Source organism: Physeter macrocephalus, chromosome 2, assembly GCF_002837175.3.
Source record: "Physeter macrocephalus isolate SW-GA chromosome 2, ASM283717v5, whole genome shotgun sequence".
Lineage (NCBI taxonomy): Eukaryota > Metazoa > Chordata > Mammalia > Artiodactyla > Physeteridae > Physeter > Physeter macrocephalus.
The window spans coordinates 138,438,461-138,463,424 of record NC_041215.1 but is presented as its reverse complement, the minus strand read 5'-3'; the positions used below and the strand labels follow the sequence as shown (position 1 = coordinate 138,463,424).

General features: G+C 56.2%; 1 protein-coding gene across 4 annotated transcripts in view; it reads left to right on the top strand.

The window, feature by feature from the left end:
* HDLBP (high density lipoprotein binding protein) overlaps positions 1–24,728 on the top strand; it is a 71,509-nt gene extending 46,781 nt beyond the window's left edge. For all 4 annotated transcript variants that reach the window (XM_007127810.4, XM_007127808.4, XM_028483506.2 and 1 more), the window contains 23 exons: positions 1,878–2,084; positions 2,180–2,395; positions 2,916–3,122; positions 3,280–3,387; positions 4,240–4,344; positions 4,705–4,783; positions 6,636–6,775; positions 7,705–7,809; positions 7,900–8,013; positions 9,205–9,291; positions 9,437–9,568; positions 12,565–12,783; positions 14,909–15,130; positions 15,228–15,446; positions 16,008–16,146; positions 17,855–18,009; positions 18,790–18,894; positions 19,138–19,272; positions 20,373–20,516; positions 22,521–22,706; positions 23,178–23,294; positions 23,432–23,560; positions 23,675–24,728. In XM_007127810.4, coding sequence (XP_007127872.1) covers positions 1,878–2,084; positions 2,180–2,395; positions 2,916–3,122; positions 3,280–3,387; positions 4,240–4,344; positions 4,705–4,783; positions 6,636–6,775; positions 7,705–7,809; positions 7,900–8,013; positions 9,205–9,291; positions 9,437–9,568; positions 12,565–12,783; positions 14,909–15,130; positions 15,228–15,446; positions 16,008–16,146; positions 17,855–18,009; positions 18,790–18,894; positions 19,138–19,272; positions 20,373–20,516; positions 22,521–22,706; positions 23,178–23,294; positions 23,432–23,560; positions 23,675–23,761 — 3,357 coding nt within the window. In that variant the 3' untranslated portion in view covers positions 23,762–24,728. The remainder of the gene's footprint in view (positions 1–1,877; positions 2,085–2,179; positions 2,396–2,915; positions 3,123–3,279; positions 3,388–4,239; positions 4,345–4,704; positions 4,784–6,635; positions 6,776–7,704; positions 7,810–7,899; positions 8,014–9,204; positions 9,292–9,436; positions 9,569–12,564; positions 12,784–14,908; positions 15,131–15,227; positions 15,447–16,007; positions 16,147–17,854; positions 18,010–18,789; positions 18,895–19,137; positions 19,273–20,372; positions 20,517–22,520; positions 22,707–23,177; positions 23,295–23,431; positions 23,561–23,674) is intronic.
* Positions 24,729–24,964: the final 236 nt, after the last annotated feature.

Below are 24,964 nucleotides of genomic sequence, written 5' to 3'. Positions count from 1 at the left end.
TCTCCCGTTGCGGAGCACAGGCTCCGGACGCGCAGGCTCAGCGGCCATGGCTCACGGGCCCAGCCGCTCCGCGGCACGTGGGATCTCCCCGGACCGGGGCACGAACCCGCGTCTCCTGCATCGGCAGGCGGACTCTCAACCACTGCTCCACCAGGGAGGCCCAACACCAATTTTAAAAGCGTTTCCCCGCGGTGATTTGAGTGGCAGTTCTTATCACGTCCTAAATTTTCATACTAACTTGGGTCTGTTCCTAGATTTTGAGTTGGTCTGTCTCTCCGTGTGCTCATGTTCTGTTTTATTGGTAATGGTTTTATATTTTAATATCTAGTCCAGTTATTGCCACCACTCCTGTACTGTTCTCTTTCAGGATTTCCTGTCCACTCTATTCCCTTTTGTTCTACCCTGCAAGCTTGATTATCAGTCAGCTTTTTGCTCAGAACGGTGTTAGATCACCCAGGGCTGTGCTCTGCCTTGTGGGACGCCCGTTCCACCTGCTATGTTCTGTGTCCAGCTGCTGAGATGAGTGGTCTTCCCTTCGCATCTTCTAACCATGTGTTGTCAGAATGAGTTAAAGCTGCTGAGTCCGGATCCTAATTTTTTCTTCCTCTTACGGACAGTAAGAGTTGGGTAAAGGAGTGGTTTTCCCCAGGGTTCCCCTGTGTGCAGTCATGTGCTTCTTCCTCTCCAGCCGCGTGTTGGCTCTGCTTTCTCGTGTCTCCTTTTGTGGGAAATACTCCAGTGGAGGTTGGCAGTGGCTGTGGACAGTGCACGGCCTTAATGAGCAAAGCTTTCCTGCCAAATACAGCTCTGGGGCTGAGGGTGCATGTATATTTGGTCATGTAAAAAAAATATACATCCACTGATTTCTATTTTCTTGCAAATTTTTATCATGAAAGGATTTTGATTTTATAGAGATGATCATTTGATTTTTCTCCTTAGATCTAACAACATGATTTATATAAATGGATTTCCTAATATTGAACCATTTTTAGAATACATCTCATTTGCTCATAATTTATAAGCCGTTGGTCTTACTTTCTGTGCTAGTTGGGAAGTGAGGACCTTTTTTATTGCCTCCGTGATACAATTTAACATTTCTGTTGTGAGTGTTGAAAAGTTGGCTGTGAAGCTGTGTCCTTTGGGGAAGGAGGGAAGCTGGCTGGTCTGTGACTTCCTGCTGCACTAGTGGTGGGAACCTTAACACTTGACCCTTTTCTTTTCTTCCAAGTCCTCTTGGTTGATGACTGTTTATAGATCTAGGAAGGCTGGAAACCTCTGTCTTCCTCCCACATTTTCCTGTGACTTCAGAAAGTTGCTTAATTTCTGGCAGTTTGAGGATTTGGATTATTGTCGTTTTCTTTCCTTAAATGAGTTGTCTATTTTAACTGGTTGTAAAAGAGATAGCAAGAAGAGTTTATTACTACATATAGGGCTTATGTCTGAAAAAAAAGAGCATAGTGCTCCAGAAACAGAAATTCATCTGGTTAGTCAGTATGTGCCTGCTTTCCTACTGTGTCCTAGCATGGTGTGAGGAATCACTGAGATGGGAAACAAGCACATACCATTCTTGAATATTCCTGTCTTCGTGATGGCTTAGAGCCGGGCTGAGGAGACATTGAAGGGATAATTGTGATGGCTGAAGGGGTGGTGCAGGACCATGGGTCTGTGTCACGTTTGAACTCATTCTAGCCTGGGGCTTGGTCCTGCTTCCCCAAGAAGGTGATGTTTAGCCTGAGACTGTTCTGAAGGATGGGTTGGGGCTGGCAAGGTGAGAGTAGGTGGGGATGGCATTCCAACCAGGGAGAATGTCTTGGAAAAACATGCTTTTTTGGAACCTGCAAATGTTTTTGTTTTCTTTGGTTCTTTTCCTGCCGTAGGCCTCAGCAACTGTTGCCATTCCCAAAGAACACCATCGCTTTGTTATTGGCAAAAATGGAGAGAAACTGCAAGACTTGGAGCTAAAAACTGCAACCAAAATCCAGATCCCGCGCCCAGATGACGCCAGCAATCAGATCCGGATCACTGGAACCAAAGAGGGCATCGAGAAAGCTCGCCATGAGGTCCTGCTCATCTCTGCCGAGCAGGTGTGGCCGCCACGGGCCTGGTGTGCATGGGGGCCTGGCCCCAGCCGCCGGGAGGCCCAGGCCTGTGCCCTCACGGTCCTGTTCTTCCCTCTCAGGACAAACGCGCTGTGGAGAGGCTGGAAGTAGAGAAGGCGTTCCACCCCTTCATTGCGGGGCCGTACAATCGGCTGGTCAGTGAGATCATGCAGGAGACAGGGACGCGCATCAACATACCCCCGCCCAGCGTCAACCGGACCGAGATCGTCTTCACGGGGGAGAAGGAGCAGCTGGCGCAGGCTGTGGCCCGCGTCAGGAAGGTCTACGAGGAGAAGGTAGCGGGGGCGGGGTGGGGGTGGAGGAGAAGGTAGCGGGGGGCAGCCCCGGGGGCAGCCTTTGAGGCCTGGGCAGCTCCAGCTTCCACAGTTAGAGGTGGCACCGTGCCTGCCCATAGCTGTGGGGCAGCGGGCCAAGCTCTGCTGGGCGGTTGTCCCCACAGATTCCCACCCGAGCTCCCCCTGCCCTGTGTGCCCCTGGGCACGTACAGCTCGGAGCCGCTCAGGCCTTTGGGTGAGCTCTTAGCCTGGGTCGGTGGGCTTAGAGGTCTGACGCTGGTTCCTTTATTTGGGGAGAGGACGGGGTGTTTTTGTTTCTTCCTAGCTGCAATGAGTACTCTGGGCTTGACTTAAATTCTGCAGTAATTCTTTTGAGGAGAAAACCCAGTCCTTGATTAGTGGAGCTTCTGGGGATTGGCTGGTCATCGTCTTCACTTTTTGGGGCTCACTGGCTATAGTCGGGGCCCCGTGTCTTGCTCCCTGCCCTTCCCTCTGACACCCTCACGGTGCTCTTACTTAGAAAAAGAAGACCACAACCATCGCGGTAGAGGTGAAGAAATCCCAGCACAAGTACGTTATCGGGCCCAAGGGCAATTCCCTGCAGGAGATCCTGGAAAGAACTGGAGTTTCTGTGGAGATCCCACCTTCAGACAGCATCTCAGAGACTGTGATACTCCGAGGAGAGCCTGAAAAGCTGGGGCAGGCATTAACCGAAGTCTATGCCAAGGTAATTGCCCCCTGTGGGGAGACTCCAATTAGCGTTTCCTGGGACTGTGTCGGGACGGGAGCACTCACCTGTCTCTGAGCCCTGGTGAGCCACCTGGCTTGGTGTTCACAAAACCTGGACTCTGCAGACCCATGGGTTTGTTTCCTGGTTCTCCTAGGCCAACAGTTTTACGGTCTCCTCCGTTTCTGCTCCTTCCTGGCTTCACCGTTTCATCATTGGCAAGAAAGGGCAGAACCTGGCCAAAATCACTCAGCAGATGCCAAAGGTAAGGAATTGTTGTCTGCTGCGTCGAGTTGATCTCCGTCATCCCATTTCTGACGTTGGTTTTGTCCTGTGGGGGTGGGGGGTGCCTTTGAAGACCGGGGCACGTGTTTTAAAGATCACTTGTTGTGGGTGACAGTCAGCTGCTCTGTGGTTAGCCAAGGGTGAGCAGAATACGTTTTTTCAAATACCTGTGTCACGTCTTTGGGTCTTTTTAACCAGGGAAAGGGTGTATTGCTAAGTTTAATGAATATCTCAAGAAATATCTCATTTAGTTGTTACGGTGTCGTAACCTGGGAGTAGTTACATCTGAGAATTTCGTGGAGCAGAACTTGTACACGAATCGCGTGGAGGTGGAGTTTGTGGGCCTTTCTGCCCTCCGCGTCTCTGTCCTTCGGGCGGCAGTAGGTCCAGTAACCTTAGCAGAGAACGCGTGCGTCGTATCTCGTTCCTGTTCTGTTCAGAGCCCTGGTTCCCACAGCGGGGCTGGCTCCGTGGCGCCGGCCTCCCGGGTCACCCTCCCTGTGCGTTATTCCTCACCTGGTGTGTTGGGGCGGTGGTGGTGACGTTTCACCCCCGTTGTCGTCTGTCTCATCCCCCCTCGCGCACCGGTGGGGCGTGAGCAGTGAGATGTTGATGTGCTTCATGCCAGTGGTTTTGGTGGCGCACAGTGGGGAGTCCTTTGCGGTTCCCACACAGTGTTCAGTACCAAAATCATGGTCATCCCAGACCGCTTTTCCAACTTCTCCTGGTGTCTGTGGATCAGCTGCTGCCCCAGGAGAGCAGCCCAGGCTCTCAGAGGAGGTTGCTGTGGCCATGCTGTCCCGGTGGGCCGACTCTTGTTTTGGTGCGGTAGGTCCACATCGAGTTCACAGAGGGCGAGGACAGGATCACCTTGGAAGGCCCCACGGAGGATGTAAACGTGGCCCAGGAACAGATCGAAGCCATGGTCAAGGACTTGGTAAGGTGCCCCGGGTGCTGGCCAAGTGGGCATGGGGCGTAATCCTGTCACTTGCCAGTCAGACCTCACGTGGGGGCCCTGGAGGCGCGGGAGGGGGGCCCAGTCGGCAAGTGGCAAGTTCTGAAACAGCTGGAAGCTGGCCGAAGTCCGGGAGAGCCGTGGGTAGACGAAACCTTACTGTGAAGAAGGGCCTTGCGAGGGTGCCTGCAGGACGATCCTGCCGCAGATCCTGACAGCTGAGTGGGAAGAGAGGACAGCCGCTGCCGGCTCCCAGGCTTTGGTTCTGGCTGTTTGTCTGTGGATCTCGGCCCAGGTCTTGGACTCTGGTCTCCAGTGTCCTGCTCTGTGCTTCTCTCGCAGATTAACCGGATGGACTACGTGGAGATCAACATCGACCACAAGTTCCACAGGCACCTCATCGGGAAGAGCGGGGCCAACAGTGAGTGAAGGGGCGCACAGAGGGCAGGCGGGGTGTCCTCCACAGAGCGCCAGCGGGGGGCAGCCTAGACTCCTGGCCGGGGCCTTCCCCAGGGCCGAGGTGGGCCTGGAGCTGATGGGCCTAGAGGTGAATGTGATGAGCCTGGTAGTGAAGGCGTGCAGGGGGCCGTGTCCTCACAGTTCAGCCAGACCTGCTGGGGTGGGGTCTGCTGTCTGCCATTCTCACCTGCACCACTGACCACGCCCCTGCTGGGCTAGCCAGCCCAGGCTCAGCCAAGGACTGAACCGGGTCAGGTTGGCACATGCCAGGTGAGCGCTCCGCTTGAATCCGCGGATGTCGGATGTTTTTTGAAATCCACTGCTCTGCTCAGTTTAACTTCAGTGCCATCCTAGGCATCCCGGTGCTCACCAGTCCTCAGAACAGCTCTGTCCCCTGTGTGTGACCTTTGGTGGAGGTGAGGTAGCGGGCACCCCGCCAGTGTAGGTAGGATGCCTCCGTGTGCCTGCCCTCTCGGGTTTTGCCCTTTGCAGTCCATTCTTTGTTCAGAGTAAATGTAAGCTAGTTGCTGCTGCTTTTATTTGGTGTCAGTTGTGAGTTCTGGAGCGTTTTAAACAACGGGCAAACGCCCACACGGAGTGACACCCATCAGTGCTGCTTGAACCATAAATTTGCTTTTCTTTCTTTTGTTTTTTGTTTGGTTTAACCGCAGTGTTTTCTTAAACAGAAAATGTAAGGAAGTGCAGTTCTGATGTTAATTTCTGGTTTCTGCTCCCTGGGAAGTGCAGAGCCACTTCGCGTTGTTCAGAGAATTGTGTCTGTTCCGTTTTCTTCTGGTTCAGTTCCTCACCTTCGTTTTCTTTCATCTAAAATCTGCCGCCTAGCTTCTGTGTCCTTGGCTCTTGTCCTGTGTGGTTCCACCCTGGAACAGCACCTCCTCACAGCAGCCCCCGAGCGGGTCGGCTCGTGGCTATGTCCGTGTTTGCTCAGATCCCTCCTTGGCGACCCTCTAAGGAGCTTGGTTCCCCTTTACTACATGGTGGGCAAAATGCCGACCCCATTTCCTGGTGATAAGGCTTCCCCAGGGTGTGGGAGCCTGGATCTCTGTCTAGAGAAGGTGACAGGAGGAGGGTTGTCAACAACTCCACTGGTTTTGCAAAGACGGTGAAGTGCTCAGGCTGGAGCTGAGCTGACGGTGGAGTCTCCTTAAGACAGCATGGCCTCCATGGGCTCCAACGTGGTCGATGGGGGTGCTTTGATCTTCAGGTAATGTGGGAGCTTCTGGTTTTATTGGCTTATTTTTATTATTATTATCATTATTATTTTTTTTTTTTTGCGGTATGCGGGCTTCTCACCGTTGTGGCCTCTCCCGTTGCGGAGCACAGGCTCCGGACGCGCAGGCCCAGCCACTCCGTGGCATGTGGGATCTTCCCGGACCGGGGCACGAACCCGCGTCCCCTGCATCGGCAGGCGGACTCTCAACCACTGCGCCACCAGGGGGGAAGCCCTTATTACATTTTTGAGAGTAATTTTTTTTTACTTGAACAGTAGTTGTCTGTCTCCACGTTAGAAATGCCCTGGCCATGCCCAGACCAGCTGTATCTCAGGCACCGAGTGGCCCTCACCGTAGGACACTGAAAGTTCTCAGGGAGGTGCCAGCATGTGGTCCATACCTGGCTCCTTGTAGAACATGGAAGGTCTTGCTGTGGAGTTCAAAGGCTAATCATCCTCTTTGCTTATGGGATGAGTGGTCAGCTTTGGGGAGGGCTTCAGCCCTGTCCTGCCGCGCTGTGAGTCATTGGTGGAGCAGGGTAGATTGTGCATCCAGTTGTGTGTGTCCTTGTGTGTTCTCCAGTAAACAGAATCAAAGACCAGTACAAGGTGTCTGTGCGCATCCCTCCCGACAGCGAGAAGAGCAACCTGATCCGCATCGAGGGGGACCCGCAGGGCGTGCAGCAGGCCAAGCGCGAGCTGCTGGAGCTCGCCTCCCGCATGGTAAGCCCGCGGCTGAGGCTGTGTCTGCGCGGCAGCACCTTCCTCCTGTGCCGTTCTAGAGGGTGGCCGGTGCGGGTGTGACTTGCTGGTACCGAGTTTCCTTCATTTCCCCCTATCCCCAGGGACCCATGTAGTGCTAGGGAGGTGCTAGGGCTCTGGGTGCTCAGCCTTGGCCAGACCCCAGAGTCCCAGCTGCAGTGATGACTTTTCTGGAGGTGATCCTCGTGTGCAGCCAAGGTCAAGAAGCACAGCTGTGTGGTTATCTGCACACCCAGCGTGGGGGTTGGTGCCTTGTTCCCCGTCCCTGAGACTAAGCCACCAGGCCTCACACACGTTTCTTGGTTTTCTGAGTCAAATGCAGACAGATACATCCTTGCTGTGGGGTGTCTTATCCTGGTGCTGGGTTACTGAACCCTTGTTTCTCTGTCCACCTGAGGCCAGTCTGATCTGAACCCCCCAGAATTGTTTGAGATGTTTGGTTGGCTGTTAGTGTTTGTCCCTGTATTCCATCTCTGCTCCTTTTCTTGTATTTCCCCACGTTTTGATAGGACCTCCGGAGGAGGGTGAGAGCCACATGGGTTCAGTGCCCTGTGTTGAACCACTCTTCCTTAATCATCTGCACAGGGACGCGGTCTGAGCCACGCAGCATTCAGGAGGGCTGTGCAGAGCGCGAAGCCTCGCAGCCCTCCGGTTAAGTAGAACTGCTGGATGAGCTGCCGCAGTGGCACTTCTGGGTGAAGGGTCCTACACTCCGTTTTTTTGTTCTACTTTGTTCAGGAGAATAACACACAACCAGAGTAACGTGCAGTGTGGGCATTGCTGGAGGGAGCAGGTGTTCTGCGAGGGGTGCTCTCTGCCAGCCGCTGACGCCTGGCAGTGCTGCAGGGGTGCACCTGGGCGCCCCTCACTGTGGTCAGTTGTATTTTTAGGAAAACGAGCGTACCAAGGATCTAATCATTGAGCAGAGATTTCATCGCACAATCATTGGGCAGAAGGGTGAACGGATCCGTGAAATTCGGGACAAATTCCCAGAGGTAAAGGTTTCCCAAAGACATTCTTGATTCAGTATTGTGGATCCAGTCCTCGCTAATAATCAAACTTGGTCTCCTGGTGATTTGCTGTAGGTCATCATCAACTTTCCAGACCCAGCACAGAAAAGCGATATTGTCCAGCTTAGAGGGCCCAAGAATGAGGTGGAAAAATGCACAAAATACATGCAGAAGATGGTGGCAGATCTGGTAAGGGGACGTTTTCCATCCTTTGTTGTACGACAGTGTCAAGGGTAGTAGGGGGCTGGGGGTGTTCCCCAGAACCCCTGCTTCGGGGAGCACGCTCGGGCACTGGGGCAGCCCCCCGTCTCACGGTATTTCGACCAGCAGAAATCCCTTTCCCGTGCAGAGTTACTTTGTTTCTTTTTATAAATTTATTTATTTATTTACTTATTTTTGGCTGTGTTGGGTTTTCGTTGCTGCGCGCGGGCTTTCTCTAGTTGCGGCGAGCGGGGGCTACTCTTCGTTGCGGTGCATGGGCTTCTCATTGCGGTGGCCTCTCTTGTTGCGGAGCACGGGCTCTAGGTGGGCGGGCTTCAATAGTTGCAGCACGTGGGCTCAGTAGTTGTGGCTCACGGGCCCTAGAGCGCAGGCTCAGTAGTTGTGGGGCACGGGCTTAGTTGCTCCGTGGCATGTGGGATCTTCCCGGACCAGGGCTCGAACCCGTGTCCCCTGCGTTGGGAGGCGGATTCTTAACCACTGTGTCACCAGGGAAGTCCCTGCTTTGTTTCTTGAGGGGTCTTCGGATACCTAGGCAGAGAAATTCTCCCATCCAGTAAGGAGAAGAGAGGTTTACACAAGTAGCCTGAGAAGTTACTTACTGATTTGTTATCTTCCTCAAAACTTGGAATATGAAGAGGCAGTTTGGAACGTGCTGAGGGCGGTTGGTGGGAGGGCTGCAGGTGCCCCGTGCTTTCCAGGGGTTCTCGGGGGCTTGGACTTGACCTCCTCAGAGAGGTGATGGGAAGGGCTTCCCAGCGCTGCCCTGGAGGGTTGGCATTGCTGCCTTGGTGTTCAGCTCTCTCCTGGGCCTGGCATCCGGGCTCTGCCCACCCTCAGGCAGCTCTGCTCCTGGCTGTGACACCCACAGAGCTGGTGAGTGTCCAGGCACTTCTCGATTGTAGAACACGCGTGTGACAGATCACAGGCGCTCTCGCAGGCCGCTCTTCACGAGAGGGACTTAGCGGTAGCTGACTGGCACGCCCGGTTGGTCAGTTGTTGGATAAGTTGTCTCACCGGTTCCTGTGACAGATCTCTGGAGGTCAGGCGGGGCGAGAAGTAGGTTGCAGAATCCTGTCATCCCATCCCACCTGCAGGCACAGGAAGGACAAGTCAGTCTGTGATACGACGGTTAATTGTACCATCTTTTGTGTTTTTTAGGTGGAAAATAGCTATTCAATTTCTGTTCCGATCTTCAAACAGTTTCACAAGAACATCATTGGGAAAGGAGGTGCAAACATTAAAAAGGTGACCGGCCGGCGTGTCTCCCGAATCTCGGCTCTGCCCCCCTGCCCCCGTAGCCCTGCGCTGTTCTGGCCTTAGAGCTGAAGAAGGGAGCCTTGCTGCCCAGCCTTGGGAAGTCAGCCCCTCACGGTCCCCTCGCTCCTTGTAGATCCGGGAAGAAAGCAACACCAAGATCGACCTTCCTGCAGAGAACAGCAACTCGGAGACGATCATCATCACAGGCAAGCGAGCCAACTGCGAGGCCGCCCGGAGCCGCATTCTGTCCATCCAGAAAGACCTGGTAACGGGATGCTGTGTGGCGGGGTGCTCTAGCCTGGGGCCTGGGGTGCGGGGCCGGGTGGGCCACCGAGGGATGCCTGCCGCTTGTCCCACTCAGGTGCTTGGAAATCGTCCCGTTCTGAAGGTGTTACTTTTGTGTGTGTCAGTTTTTTGAAAAATTAACAGGCAAGTAAGATTTGACCGCTGGAGTCACCTCCACAATCCAGATAGCACACACCGTCACCCCGAAATAGCCTTGTCCCCCTTCACTCCCGCCTCTGCCCCCCTGGGCTCCTGGCGCCCCTCCATCCACCCCGGTCTCCGCGCTGCCGTGGGTTGGGGTCAGTTTCCTGCTTCACTGTGTGAGGGGAACCGTGGCGCCTCCTCCCGCACGCCGGCCTCACTGTTCTCAGACCACAGGTCCTTTCAGATTCACCACGTTGTCACGTGTGTCAGTGCTGGCTTTTCACTGCCGGGTGACGCTTCATCACAGGAGATCATGTTCCTTCTTGTGTGAGCTTTGTAGTTTGTGTCTTTCAAGGGGTTTCCTCTTTTATCTAAGTTGTCAAGTTAACTAGCATAAAAATTTTCTTAATGTTCACGTATTATCTCTTTCCTGTCTCTGGTAATGTCATCTTTCTCATTCCTAGTGTATGTAATTTGCAGCATTGTAGAATGATCTCCTTTTAACCCTCGTAATATTCTTTTCTCTGAAATCTACTTTTTCTCTTATCAAAGTGAGTTTCTTTCAGGCAGCTTGCTTTTTTATTCAGTCTGACAATCTCTGCCTTTTAAATAAAAGTGTTTACGTTTTAATCGCATTAGTAATTACGTTTGTGTGGTATATATGACATGTTTTATTATATACACTTAGTAAGTTAATTAAATTACATTTAATGTGACTATAATTTTTCCATTTTTAAAATTGTGAAGTTTGAAAAACAAAATTCAGCATCCTAACCACTTTTAAATGTCCAGTCCAGTTCAGTGGCACTAAGGCCATTCACACTGTTGTGCAGCCATCACCACCGCCACCTCCAGAACTGTTTCATCTTCCCAAACGGAGACTCTGTCCCCACCAAATAACAGTTCCTTCCTCCCTTCTCCCCAGCCCCTGGCCCCCTCAGTGTGATTATTTTACGTAGAGCACTTGGATTTAAACCTTGCTATTTGTCTTGCCATTTGTTTCTCTTTGTTCCATCCACTTTGTTCTCTTTTCTGCCTTCTTTGGGTTAGATGTTTTTATGATTCCTTTTAACCTCCTTTTTTGGTCTATTGGGTATACCTCTGTTTTATTTTAGTGGTTGCTTTAGGGTGTTTGGTATACGTCTTCAGCTTACCACAGCCTGCCTTCAGGTGACTTGATGCTGCTTGAAACGCAGTGTAAGGAACTGAGAACAGTGGGCATCCAGCCCTGCCCCTGCCGCTGTGTTTTGTCAGGCGTACTGTAAACCCTGCATGCATCTTAATAAGAAATTATACCCATGTCAGCATATCCTCTGCGCTCTAGCTGTTCATCCCCCCTCCCTCCAAACCGTGACAACCACCAGTCTTCACTGGCCCCATAGTTTGCTTTTTCTAGAACGTCAAATAGTTGGAATAGCGTGTAGCCTTTTCATGCTGGCTTCTTTTACTTAGTAGTAAGTAATAAGATGGATCGTATCATAAAAGTAACATTTGGTTTTGTAAGAAACACCAGACTGTCTTCCACAGTGGCTGCACCATCTCGCATCCCCTCCAGCCTCCACATCCTCAGGTTGGCGGGTTTCGTTCAGCACTCGAGCCTTTGCCTCAGTGTCTCTCACTTAACGTGGTTTCCGACGAGACACCTGATGTCATCCTTGCTCCTCTGGCCTGTTTGATGATCGTATCACCAGCTTTTAGCAACTTACGATGTGTCCTGGTGTAATTTCATTCATGTTTCTTGGGAGTTCGAAGCTCTCATCGAGCTTCTTGGATATGTGAGGTTAGGGTTGTCATCAAATTTGGAAATATTCGGGTCATTATTTCTTATTATTTTTTTCTGTCCTCCAGAAACTCAGATTACCTGGTGTTAGGCAGCTTGACCTTGCCCTGCTGTCCACCCGTGCTTTTTTTATTTGGTTGGGGAGAAGGAGTGCTTTTTTTCCTCCTTTAAACAGTCTCTTCAAATTCATTAGCTTTTTGCAATGTCTGATCTGTGATTACACCAAGTATATTTTTCTCTTTCCATATGTTGTCTTCACCTCTACAAGTTCAGTTTCAACCATTTGTTTTTATGCTTGGCACATTCAACCTTGCCTTTGGCTTTTTGACCTTGTGTAGTCTAGTGATGAAAATACCTGTTTTAGTGTCCTTGGCCCGCTGACTCTAACATCTGTGTCATTTCTGGGTGGTTTTCCATTGTTCATTCCTCGTGATGGGTTGCTTTTTCCTACTTCTTTGCATGCCCGGTTTTTTTGTTCTTTTTTTTTTTATTGGATGCCAGATGTTATGAAGTTTGCTTGGGTGTGTGCTGGGTATTTTTGCATTTCTATGAATATCTTTGAGCTTCGTTAAGTTACTTTAAAACAGCTGGCTCCTGTTTGGCCTTGCTTTTTAGATTTGTTAGGTGGGATCACAGCAGCGCGTAGCCCCGGGTCGGTGGCGGTCCTTTCCCTGGCCCGGCTGGTCTCCCTGCACGTTCAGCCCGTGAGCCTGCAGTGCCGGGGGCTCCTCTCTCCCTGGACAGTCAGGGCTGCATCCTTGATGCAGGGGCTTGGCCTGTCAGCTTCCTGTCTCCGGCGTCTTGTCGCTGTGTCACATGGGAGGTGAATCCAGTCCCTGGTGCTCCGCCTTGAGTAGAGGCAGGGTCCTTGCTTACGGGGCTCTTGGCGTGGGGGGGGGGGCGGGGGTTGGTCCTCGGGCCTCTCGGCCCTGCCTTTGCTGCAGGCACCTGAGGGAGACATCTTGTGTGACGTCACGGCTTTCCCTCCGCGGCATGTCTGCTCTTTCCCACCACACAAAAACCTGGCTCGCTCGTGCTCTGTGTGATTTCAGGCCAACATAGCCGAGGTGGAGGTCTCCATCCCTGCCAAGCTGCACAACTCGCTCATCGGCACCAAGGGCCGCCTCATCCGCTCCATCATGGAGGAGTGCGGTGGGGTCCACATCCACTTCCCCGTGGAGGGTTCAGGAAGTGACACCGTGGTCATCAGGGGCCCTTCCTCGGACGTGGAGAAGGCCCGGAAACAGCTCCTGCACCTGGCGGAGGAGAAGGTGAGCACTGCCCAGCAGGGTCACTGTGTCCGTCCTCTAGTCATGCTGGGCGCCTCCACACACCCTCTCTGTGTGGCAGGTTAGCAGACACCTATATACACCTATACACACCTGTATGTCTCTGATTCTTGCCGCCGCTGAAGGGCCTTTCCAACTCAGATGCCTACATATTCAGTGTAGAAAATTCGCTGTTCGGCTTGTTATTTGGGGCTTTTTTCCTCAAGTATGATTTACATACAGTAAACCTTAGTGTATAGCTCTGAGTTTCGACAAGCATACGTTCACGTGACCGCCACTCAAACAAAAACCTTCTGACCATCACCTCCCAAGGTTCTCCGTTGACTCGGTCGCCTTTGCCCCTTTGTTAAAACCCAGGTGCCGCTCTGTTTGTGGACTTGGCTCCAGTTCAGCAGCACCGCAGGTGGATGGCCAGCTTTATGGAACGTCTTGGGAGTCCTTCAGCTGTGCGCTTTTTAAAATTGCTCTGGCTATTCTAGACCTTTTGGAGCCAGCTTGTCGATTTCTAGAGCGAAATCCTGCTTGGATTTTGATTGGGGTCATGTTGAATCTGAAGGTCAAAGCAGGGAGAATTGTTGTCTCGGCAGTTTTGAATCTTCCAGTCCACATCGATTCAATTTTTAAACTCTCTGATTTTTCATTGGTGTTTTGTAGTTTATAGTATGAAGATCTTGTTCACATTTTGTTCGGTTTATACTTGTGTTGGTTTTTAGTGGTATTATAAATGGTACTTTTTTATACAGTTGGCACTTCAATTTCCAGTTACTGTCGCATGTAGAAGCATATTTGATTTTTGCATTTTGGCCTTATTTAATGCATCTGGTCTACAGCTCACTTATCAGTGACAGTACCTTTTTTTGTGGATTCTTGTGAGTTTTATAGGTGAAACACCATCTGTGAACGTGCAGTTCTTTCTTTCTTTCTGACCCGTACCGCCTGTGTGTCTTGTTTACTACGTTGCTTGGGCCTCCCGTGCGCTGTTCAGTAGCCGTGGTGAGCGGACAGCCTCGCCTGGTTGTGGACTCGGGGAAGCCCTCGGTCCTTCACCGTGAGGTGTGAGGTGTGCTCCGGGTCTTTGGCAGTTGCTCTTTATCCAGCTGAGGAAGTTCCCTTCTGTTCCGAGTGTGCTGAGAGTTTTTATCAGGAATGGGTGTATTGTAGGATCTGTTGACACGATCACCTGGTTTTTCTTTTTTAGTGTAAATATTAGATTGATTTGGTGTTTAACCAACTTTGGCGTTACTGGGGTGAACCCCACCTGGTTTTGATGCATCGTCCTATATCATGTTGCTGGGCTGGGCTCAGCTAACTCGTTAGCTTTTTTAGAATGCTGCTATTTGTGAGTGTCTGTCTGAAAAGTTGAGGATTCTCAGTGGTGTTTTGTGAAACCGGCACTTAAAGATAACGGAATTCGGTGGTTCGCCGTTTAGCTTGGGGGCCGGGTTTCATGACAAGAAAGGAGAGTGCTTGCCCGGCATGGGCTTGTCCGCCTGGGGGTGTGTCTCCCTCACACTCTCCTGGCGCCTCTGCCGGAGGAACCGGCATCTCAGCGAGGTCGCTGGGCCAGGGCCTTTCGTGGTGTCAGATGAGGGCCGTGGTTGGCTTGGCCGTCTCCAAGCTGGAGGTTGCAGCTGGTGGTGCGTAGGTCACCTGGAGCCCTAGGGAGCGAGGACCGGACGGGGTGCCGTCCACTGGCGTCAGGAGCGGTGTGGGTGCCCGGGCCTGGGAGAGGCTCCCGGCATGCCGCGGGCTTCTGGTTGTGGGGTGCAGTGCCCCCAGCCCACGTCCCCTTTGCATATGGAGATAGAGAGCAGCTTGCAGAAGCTTGGTCACTGCTGGTCAGTGGCAGGCCTGGGGCTCTAGGCCGAGTGCTGTCCCCACCTTGGTGTCTCTGATCATGGAGGGGAGGAAAGGCGAGTACCATGTTGTCCAGGTGTCTGTCCGCGTGCTTGCTGAGGTTTGAGTAGCCCCCTTTGGAGGGACGTTGGTGACACTGTGAGGAGAACTCCCCCTCACAGCGCCATCCCCTAGGCCCTAAGTCTTAGTCACCTGCTCCAGGGCCCAGGCAGGTGGCTCAGGCCAGCAAATGTGGGGTTGGTTTCTGCAGCAAACCAAGAGTTTCACTGTCGACATCCGCGCCAAGCCAGAGTATCACAAGTTCCTCATCGGCAAAGGGGGCGGCAAAATCCGCAAGGTGCGTGACAACACCGGAGCCCGCATCATCTTCCCGACGGCTGAGGACAAGGATCAGGACCTGATCACCATCATAGGGAAGGAGGACGCCGTCAGGGAGGCTCAGAAGGAGCTGGAGGCCCTCATCCAGAACCTGGTGGGTCCTGGTGGGAGCTGGGCCCTGACTGGGGGTCCCGGGGTCCCGGCGCAGTCAGCAGGGCGGCTCACGCTGCGCCCTTCTCTCAACGCCGCAGGACAACGTGGTTGAAGACTACATGCTGGTGGACCCCAAGCACCACCGTCACTTTGTCATCCGGAGAGGCCAGGTCCTGCGGGAGATCGCCGAGGAGTACGGCGGGGTGATGGTTAGCTTCCCGCGCTCCGGCACGCAGAGCGACAGAGTCACCCTCAAGGGGGCCAAGGACTGCGTGGAGGCGGCCAGGAAGCGCATCCAGGAGATCATCGAGGACCTGGTGGGCGCCCGGGAGGCTCGGCAGGGTTCGGGGCCCCGAGGCGGGTGGGCGCTCCCTCGGCAGCGCCAGGGGTCTCGTACTCGGCCTCCTTCCTGACGGTGGGTGGGCATCCCACGAGGACCGGCCGCCCCCCCCTCCTACCAAGGGGAGAGGTCCCCTGAAAACGGGTGGGGGTTCTGAACCAGCCTTTAGAACCTCACCCTCCTCGTGGATCAGCCCAGCCTCCAAACGTCATCTGGCTGTCGTGGCCACCCTTGAGGGATGGCACCTCGCAGCACCCCCTGTGGTGCGGGGTGGGAGGGGCCCGCCTTCGTCCACGGAGCAGTGGGGTGTTGTTCCGTCCGATCCTGGGTGGTAGCCGCGTCAGTGCACTTTGGTACCATAGTCTTTTTGGGAAACGCTTCAGAAAGAGGCCTCCCCTTTGGCCCTGCCCTGCGCCGCAGGCTGTCCGTATGCTGGGAAGTGGCTATAGGGGGACGGAAACGAAAGCGGTGGATGTGAAGTTGACCCTAAGCAACTAACCTTTGCCGTTTTTTTTCTTTTTGCTCTGTCTCCCCACAGGAAGCCCAGGTGACCATAGAATGCACCATACCCCAGAAATTCCATCGATCGGTCATGGGCCCCAAAGGTTCCAAAATCCAACAGATTACTCGGGACTATAACGTTCAAATTAAATTCCCAGACAGAGAAGAGAACCCAGGTGAGTCCCTGCGGTGAGCCCTGCGCTGAGTGGGAAGCGGAGGGTGTGTGTGGGGGTGGGTGGGTGGCGGCGTGGGGGTGTGTTCCCAGCCTGGGGGAGGTGGTGGCGGGTGGCTGTTGGGTGTCCTGGTGAAGCTCCTGCCTTCCTGGGGCTCCTGCGCGGGTGCATTGCCGGTATGGTCGGCTGTCCTGGGGGCTTCCAGAGGTTCAGGGTCACTCCCTGGTTTCTCAGAGGTGGGCTGTGTTGCTCCAGGGTGATGAGGTGCCCTTCAAATGTCCTAGAGGTTCACAGCTGCTGGTGACCAGGCCAGGGGAGAGCAAAGCACCTGCAGCCTCCTGTGCAGTGGGGAGCCCTGAGTGCAGGCCTGCCGCTTTTCCCGGGCCCTCTGCGTGCCATGTGTGCCGGGCTCCATCCCCGGCAGCACCTCCTCCCCGTTGCCAGCACCCCTCTCGTGAGGCAGCCCCTGACCCCCGGAGGGCACCGTCTGAATGGCTGGCTGCCCTTATGGGATGGCCCTTCAGCTCCAGGTGTCCTGCCTGTCACCTGGTTGTGCTGTGACCCCAGGCACGGGGCAGGGCAGGGCAGGGCCATCGGTGGTCAGGGGGGTGACCTGCGGGACACGGATCTAGCTGGTGCCTCAGACCCAGCTTTGCAAACCTGGTTGCTCCTTGCTTGCCCATCTCCTCCCTGTTGACCCATCGGGTCTGGTGGCAGCCCTGTGGCCTGCAGGGTGCACTCCCAGGGCCCTGTCCTCCACGGAGCTGGTCACGGCTGTTGAAGCTTCTAGTTTCCTGAGAAGATGGGCTGCTTTGAGTAGAAACGAGTTAAATCGTGTTTGTCACATTCATGTTTCACACTTGAATGTTTACTTCCTAATTTTGAAACTTCACGTTAAGGAAAAATTACACAGGATGGTGTAAAGATACATCCAGATTCACCCCCCTCACTTACACACAGGCACGCTCGTTATTTTCTGAGTTATTTAAGCGTAATCTTGAGACCCACCCTTTACCTGTAGTGGCTTCTTCATAAAGATGAGAGCACTCTCTTCTATCATTGGGGATAACCACGGCGCGTTCACCAGAATCAGAAGATCCAGTGTTACGTGATACCGCCGCCTAGTTCGTTGCCCACGTGCAGGTTCTGCTGATCTTAAAAGCGTCCTGCCGAGCCCACGTCTTTCCCCAGCTCAGTCCAGGGTCATGATTGCTTTAGGCAGTTGTGTCTGTGTGCTTCTTTGCTCCTGGGTCCCATCTTGCTCTACGAATGTCGTGTTGTTTATTTCGGTCACGCCCAGATCCTAGAGGGGCCAGGGGAGCCACGCCGGCCGGCTCCCGTGCCCCAGCGCTCTTGGATTTGCTGGCTTCCTGGCACGAGAAGCTGGCCCCTCCCCAGTCATCTTCTCCGGCCCCTCCTGGCTGCCTCCGCCCAGCACCGGTCGCTTGGGTTGTTTTGACTGTCCGGGCACTGGTCTCCTGCCCTCTCGGGTGCAGTGGGCCCTGCTCCGCGCCCCTCCCGCAGGCCTGTCTCCTCCCCCAGCCAGACAACGTCCTCCCGGAGTCAGGCGGGACTCTTCCCTCCCCACCAGCACCCCGTAGGCGCTGGACCAGTGTGCGGGTCTGGACAGAGATGAGCGTCCTGCGGTGGCCCGTAGGACGGCCTGGGCCTGGGCGCTCGGCAGCTTGAGCTGCCCCTTCCCTGTCCCTAGTGCACAGTGTGGAGCCTGCTGTCCAGGAGAATGGTGACGACGCGGGGGAGGGGAGGGATGGCAAGGAGGCCGAGCCCGGCTCCCCCAGGAGGTGCGACATCATCGTCATCTCCGGCCGGAAGGAGAAGTGTGAGGCCGCCAAGGAAGCCCTTGAGGTGCGTTCAGAACCCCACCACCACCACCCGCGTCCCTGGGGACCCATCAGCAGGCACCGGGGTGGGGGCGGGGAGGGAGAGCGGGTCTAGTCACTTGAGCCCGAGGTCCCAAGCACCTCGGCTCGCGCTGCGGAAGGTGCTGGACTGGGTCACAGCCCAGGAGCGGGGCTGCAGGCCCGGGGCCAAGGACGGGCGTGGAGCTGGCGGGGCTCGGACTCCCCCTCCGTGATGTGCAGCTGCCGGGGCCTGTCTCGGGCTCACGAGGATGAGTACTTGCTGAGCGCCACCTCAGTGGACAGGACGGGGGTCCTGTCGTATCACGGGTCAAGTGGGGCGAGCAGCTTGCGGAGGTAGAGGGCACGGTCGGGGCTGCAGTCGGGACCGTGGAGTCGGTGGTCCCGCTCTGGGGTCTCAGCGAGGCTGGGATCAGGGCGAGCCTCTGTGTGAGCCCCACTCCCCTCCTCTGTGGGCCCCCGATGCCTCTTTCCCTGGAGTTGTGCGCTTTGCTCCTGCAAGGGGCTGCTGTGTTGAGCACAGGCCCCAGTCTGTTTGCTCTGCCAGCGTTGACCTGAAGACTGCATCCCGCATCCTTTTTCTGTGTCCTCTGTTGAGTCAAAGGTCTAGGCGGCATTCTCAGTCCAAGAAGAATGGTACGGAAGGTCCGAGAAAGCAGTCTGATGGTCACGGGCTCTTCCCCTGGCTCCACGGACACCTGCTGCGGAGCCCACAGGGCCCCCCTGCTTCCCGCTCTCAGGCCTAACCTCGACCCCTGCCCTGCAGGCGCTGGTTCCCGTCACCATTGAGGTGGAGGTGCCCTTCGACCTTCACCGGTACATCATCGGGCAGAAGGGGAGCGGGATCCGCAAGATGATGGACGAGTTTGAGGTACAGCCGTTGTCGGGTCCTTTCTCTGGAGACCAGGTGTGGGGGGTGCCCCCCAGGTCGGGAGGTCAGCCCTCGGAGTGGGGCTTCTCGTCCCACCCTCCTTGTCCCAAGCCTGCAGCTGTGTCCCTGGCCAAAGGGACAGGTGGACAGCTGATCACGGCTCCCAAGCTCCCCGCTGGTGGGGGCCAGGTAGACACGAGTCTGTCCTGCACGCGCATCAGGCCTGTCCCCGTCTCCGCACAGGTGAATATTCACGTCCCGGCACCTGAACTGCAGTCTGACATCATCGCCATCACGGGCCTCGCTGCAAATTTGGACCGGGCCAAGGCTGGGCTGCTGGAGCGGGTGAAGGAGCTGCAGGCAGAGCAGGAGGACCGGGTGAGGGCCGGCCGGGGCTGCGTGGGCCGGGGAGGATCGCCCGGGGGGCCCAGACTGCCAGCTCCCGGGCTGCCCCTCAGCCAGTGAGGTCAGGTGGCAGCAGGAGAGCCAGGTGACACCCCGTGCAGCGAGCTTGCATCAGAGGCAACGCTGGGGCCGTGGCCCTTTCTTCTTGACGTAACGGCGGCAGAGGTGGGCTTCCGTGTTAATTAGCCGTTCTCGAGTAAATCTGAAGACATTTGCCAACCTTACAGGGCAGGTTCAGCTGGGGAGGCCTGGGAGCCATTGCTAGGAAAGACCCCCTCTCTCCCCAACATGTGACTGTGGTCCCAGGCAGCTCTCGCTGACGCCCTCGGTGCTGTTTCCCTGCCGTTGGGTGGCCGTGAGAAGCCTCTTCGCCTCTCTGGGGGGCTGGCATTTGGAGGATTACACGAGTGACGCACGCAGGGGCGGGTGTTCGGGAAACTTGAAGCACCGTTACATTTTATGTGGGGGTAACGGACTCCTTGCTGAGGGGAGCCTTCCTGGCGTCTGGTGATGGGGCAGGGCCCGTGAACCTCACGAGTCTGTGGTCCCCGCTGTCTCAGCCTCGGCACAGGCTTTGGGGCCCTTCTCTGCCCAGGGCTTTGCCTGAGCCTCTGCCTGTGGACATCCCTTAGCGCTTTTGTTCCCTTTTCTGGGTTTTTTGTTTGTTTGTTTTGGTTTTGCGGGGTTTTTTGCCTGCTTTCGTACCCCTACCCCAAAAGACCCAGCACTTTTTTATACTTACTCATCAGGTCTCTGTTTCACAAGTTAGGGTAGTAGAGCCCAGGGCTTGCTGTGTGCTGTGCCAGGCCTGTCGGTTACCAGCACACAGCTTTCCCTCTTTTCTGAAGGATCTGTGCTCGTGGTTGTGGAGTGGTCAGGTCCTCAGGTTCTCATTAGTAGCTGATGGCGGAAGGGGCACAGCGGCTAGCGGGGAAGCCGTCTCGTTCTTGTTGCAGAGGTGACGACGGACCTCTTCCAGGTTGAGGATGGAAGGGGTGCGTGGGCGCGCGATGCCAAGGGCCAAGGCGGACGTGCCCCCCCCTCCCCCTCACTCTCCCTTGTCTCATCTGCAGGCTTTAAGGAGTTTTAAGCTGAGTGTCACTGTAGACCCCAAATATCACCCCAAAATCATTGGGAGGAAGGGGGCAGTGATCACCCAAATCCGCTTGGAGCATGACGTGAACATCCAGTTTCCTGATAAGGATGATGGAAACCAGGTAAGAGGAGCACTTGAGCCAGACGCCACGCACGGTGGAGCGCTTTGGGGGCAGAGGAACTCCCGTTGGTCTCTGTCCTGTGACCTGGGGACAGTGGCCACGCACGCTGAGGATGGGTCCAGAGGGGCGGTGAGGGTAGCAGGTCTCCGAGGAGCTGACTTTGGGAGCACTTGAGCCAGACGCCACGCACGGTGGAGCGCTTCGGGGGGCAGAGGAACTCCCGTTGGTCTCTGTCCTGTGACCTGGGGACAGTGGCCACGCACGCTGAGGGTGGGTCCAGAGGGGCGGTGAGGGTAGCAGGTCTCCGAGGAGCTGACTTTGGCTTGGGGTCTGGGCCCATGTTGGCCCAGGCCAGCACGTGAGGCTTCTCTGTCATGGCTCTGTCGCCCTGTGGGCTTGCGGCACTTCTCCCGTGCCCACCTGACCCTCGGCCCGCTGCACTCAGAGGCCAGTGGAAGGCAGCCCCTCCCCTGGGCATCGCCCCCAGGCTGTCACACACCCCTGCCTGCCCCCTCCCTCGCCTTTTCTGCCCCCTCAGGCTCAGCCTCTGGGAGGTGACCTGGGCCCTCCTGCCCCCCGCCCGCCCCCGCCTTCCTCTCGCCCCAGCCTTCCTCTCGCCCCAGCCTCTTACTGCTCTGGAGTCAGCCCCCGGCCTCCTCACTGACCCTGACCCTCCCCAGGTGCATCCTGGGCAGTGCCGTTTCTTCACCTCTGTGTTTCTAAGTAGTGTTCATAAAACTACTGTTCTTCTTCATTTGTGACCTTTTTTTTTTTTTTTTTTGCGGTACGCGGGCCTCTCACCGCTGTGGCCTCTCCCATTGCGGAGCACAGGCTCCGGACGCGCAGGCTTAGCGGCCATGGCTCACGGGCCCAGCCGCTCCGCGGCATGTGGGATCTTCCCGGACCGGGTCACGAACCCGTGTCCCCTGCATTGGCAGGCGGACTCTCAACCACTGCGCCACCCGGGAAGCCCCCGTTTGTGACTTTTTAAAATTACCATGATCTTGAGAATTTAGCTGAAATTCCTCGCCTTCACTACCTTTTATTTCCCCCAACTTTTCCACCTAATCATCAATTTTTTAGTCACTGTTTAGCGTTTAGATTATTTCGGTTAGTATCACATGAGCCAGGTGGGGTTGAGTGGTCATGTGTCACATTCATGGCTTTTTCCTGTGAGGCTTATGCTGCGTTTGCAGTCTGTTCTGTGCTGTTGTGTACTTGGCGGACGATGGGCCCGCTGGCTGGTGGGAATCTGGGCTCTGCTGGGCTGGGTTCTGGGTGGAGCCCGCCGCCCACTGTCTGCATTTGCTTCTTCGGGACCGGAGGCACCTGGCCACGGCCCTGGTGTGTCCTGGCGTTTTTCTTGTCTCTCTCCTGGTGTGGGTCACTGAGTTTTTGCTCTTCTATTTTGTGTCCACGTGTTCGTTCTTGTCCTGTGGTCCTTTTACATCGTGTTGTGTCTGCAGTGTGGGGTAGTGTTTTTCCCTGTCCTGAGGAACGTGGCTTTAGGTTGTACTTGCTAGTTTCCTTCCCTCTGCCTTGAGTTACCCATTTGCTCTGCTCATCTTTACGGCTCTGGCGTCTCACCTGCTGGTTTGAGGGGCAGGGGTGCTGGCCACGTTGTCTGCACCTTGTCTCCAGGTCGGTCTGTCTGTCCAGCAGAGACGCCTCCAGTGGAGGCCACCCACCCCTGTGCCCTCAGCTGCCAGCATCCCCTCGGCTTTGTGGCCCGGTGCCCTTCCTCCTCCTCGTCAGCGACTGTCTGTTTGGTGGAGTTGGGGGGGTGGGGGCGCGGGAGAACACAGGTACTGTTAACCTGCTGTTTTAGACGTTCTCCCTTCTGAGCTGGTTGGGTGTCCCCATAAGGTGAGGCCTTCCTCACCCAGGCCTGCTGAGCGCCTGTCCCTCTTCTCACCTCCCCACAGAGCTGCGCCCCGCTGGGTCCGTGCTCGCAGTCAGGCATCCCTGGGTGCCCCCTCTTCTGACCGGATTCTCCTTTCTCAGCCCCAGGACCAAATTACCATCACAGGGTACGAGAAGAATACAGAAGCTGCCCGGGATGCCATATTGAAAATTGTGGGTGAACTTGAACAGATGGTTTCTGAGGATGTCCCGCTAGACCACCGTGTTCACGCCCGCATCATCGGTGCCCGTGGCAAAGCCATCCGCAAAATCATGGATGAATTCAAGGTGACTCCCTGACCTGATCGTGAAGGGCGTTGAGCCCTAAAAGCACGACAGGGGGGATCGGCTGGGTGCTCTGTGCACCATCGAGCCACTTCTTTCCCCACGAGCCAGTTGAGAGGGCAGCAGGGACCACCTGGGGCCTCACGTCTTCCTGCCTGGGTTGCTGACCACGCTCGGTATCTGGATTGGGAGACTTCTGAGGCTCAGGTGCCTGTCCCTAAGGTGGAGGTCGCGTGGGGTTACAGCTGTGCGTAGTTGACCCTGTCGGCGGTGCCCTGCATGGCCTGCGGAAGGTGGCAGCCCCGTGGTGGCCGATGGCTCTGCATCTGCGAGGGCACATGCGGCTCTGAACACCAGGTGCCCCGCAGGGCCCCAGTCCTCCCGAGGGGGGATCTTCACTAGAAACGGACCGTTCCCAGCCGCACACGACGGGGCCCTCAGAGCCGTCTTAGCTGCTGTGTGTGCTCCTTCCAGGTGGACATTCGCTTCCCACAGAGTGGGGCCCCCGACCCCAACTGCGTGACCGTGACGGGGCTCCCAGAGAACGTGGAGGAAGCCATCGACCACATCCTCAACCTGGAGGAGGAATACGTGAGTCCGGGCTGGGCAGCAGGCCTGTGGCAGGGCTGGGGCGACAGGCACCTGGGACCGGGTGGGCGCCTCGTGGGTGCGCGGGGTGCCCGTCGGGCATCCCTGCTGCAAACTGACACCCCCGCCTGCGCCCACAGCTGGCCGACGTGGTGGACAGCGAGGCGCTGCAGCTGTACCTGAAGCCCGCCCCCCACGAGGAGTCTAAGGTGCCGTCCAGGGGCTTCGTGGTGCGTGATGCTCCCTGGACCGCCAGCAGCAGCGAGAAGGTGAGGCTGCCGCCCAGCCCCTGCGCGCGCGCCTCGGCGGCCATTCCAGAAGCTGCTGGCGGGGGGGTGGGGGGCGTCCTCGTTCCTGAAGCCGAGCCCTCTCTCCCCCCACAGGCTCCCGATATGAGCAGCTCGGAGGAGTTTCCCAGCTTTGGGGCTCAAGTGGCCCCCAAGACCCTCCCATGGGGCCCCAAACGATAATGATCAGAGAGCAGAACCCTCTCCAGCCTGCTGACCTGAACCCGCCACATGATGGTTTGTCTCAATCCGACCCAGCGGCTGGACCCTCCGTAAATCGTTGATGCTCCCCTTCCCCGAGGTCTCACAGAGAAGCCGGCGCCCCGCGCTGGGTGTCGCCCGCTCCCGGGCCTCATGGCACCCAGCGTAGCGCGGGACCTGCTCCCAGCCTTTGCCCTGGGCGCTCTCCACTGTCGTGAACACTAAGGAGGTCACGGGACGGTGTCACCCAGCACGTGGGCGAGGCTCTGGCCTCTGCCAGGAGAGCACCACAGGTGCAGCCGAGTCTACTTCCTGTGTCATGACCTCAGGAAATAAATTTCCTTGACTTTATAAAAGCCAAAACGTTTGCCCTCTTCCTTTCCCACCTCCCTCTCTCTCGTGCCTGTCATCCAGATGCTCCTCCCTGTAGAATGCGCTCCGCCTTCTTTCAGCTGCCAAAAAGCCCACTTAGCCAGACCACAGGGCCGGTCAGGAGGCCCGGCGTGCACACTGGGCGCCGCAGACCCAGAGGAGAGCCGCGGTGGAGCCAGAGGGGTCAGGAAGGCAGGAGGGAGACGTGCTTCTTGGAGGGCCCTGCTTGCCCCGCGTCTTGTCGGGGCCTCTGCCCCGGACCACACGGGCACGGGCCCCGAGTCTGGTGAGCCTCCTGAGTGCGGGGCCTGAGGAACGCCAGGCGGAGAGGAGGGTGCCGGCCGGGGAGGTGGAGATCACCCACTCCTGCTCCGCGGAGGCCTGCCCTTTGCACACTGGCTGACTTGTTTTTACACCACCTTCCGCTCCTTCGCAGCCACCCCTCTCCAGATGCCCCCTGTTGAGTTGCCTCTTTCTACCTCAGAGCTGGTATGGGGTGTCCCGAGCTTCGGGGTGTGTTTGCTGTGGCCTTGGGGGCTGGAAGCCGAGTGCCCGGCTCAAGGCCGTGCTGTCCCTCACCCACTGGGTCGGTGGCCAGTGGGCCCATCCAACGGGGAGCACACGGGCCACTCCCCCGGGTGGCCGCTGATGCACGCTCGGAAGGTAGGCCTCCTGGCCCTGGGGTAGAGAGAGGCTGCCGCTCAGCCGGGGCCAGAGGCCCTGGTGCTGCTGGCGGCCTCTTTGTCAGGTGTGTGGTAGGTCAGTCCCGCGGTTGGACCCCAGGCCTCGGTGGGTCAGGGCGCCCCGGCCCCA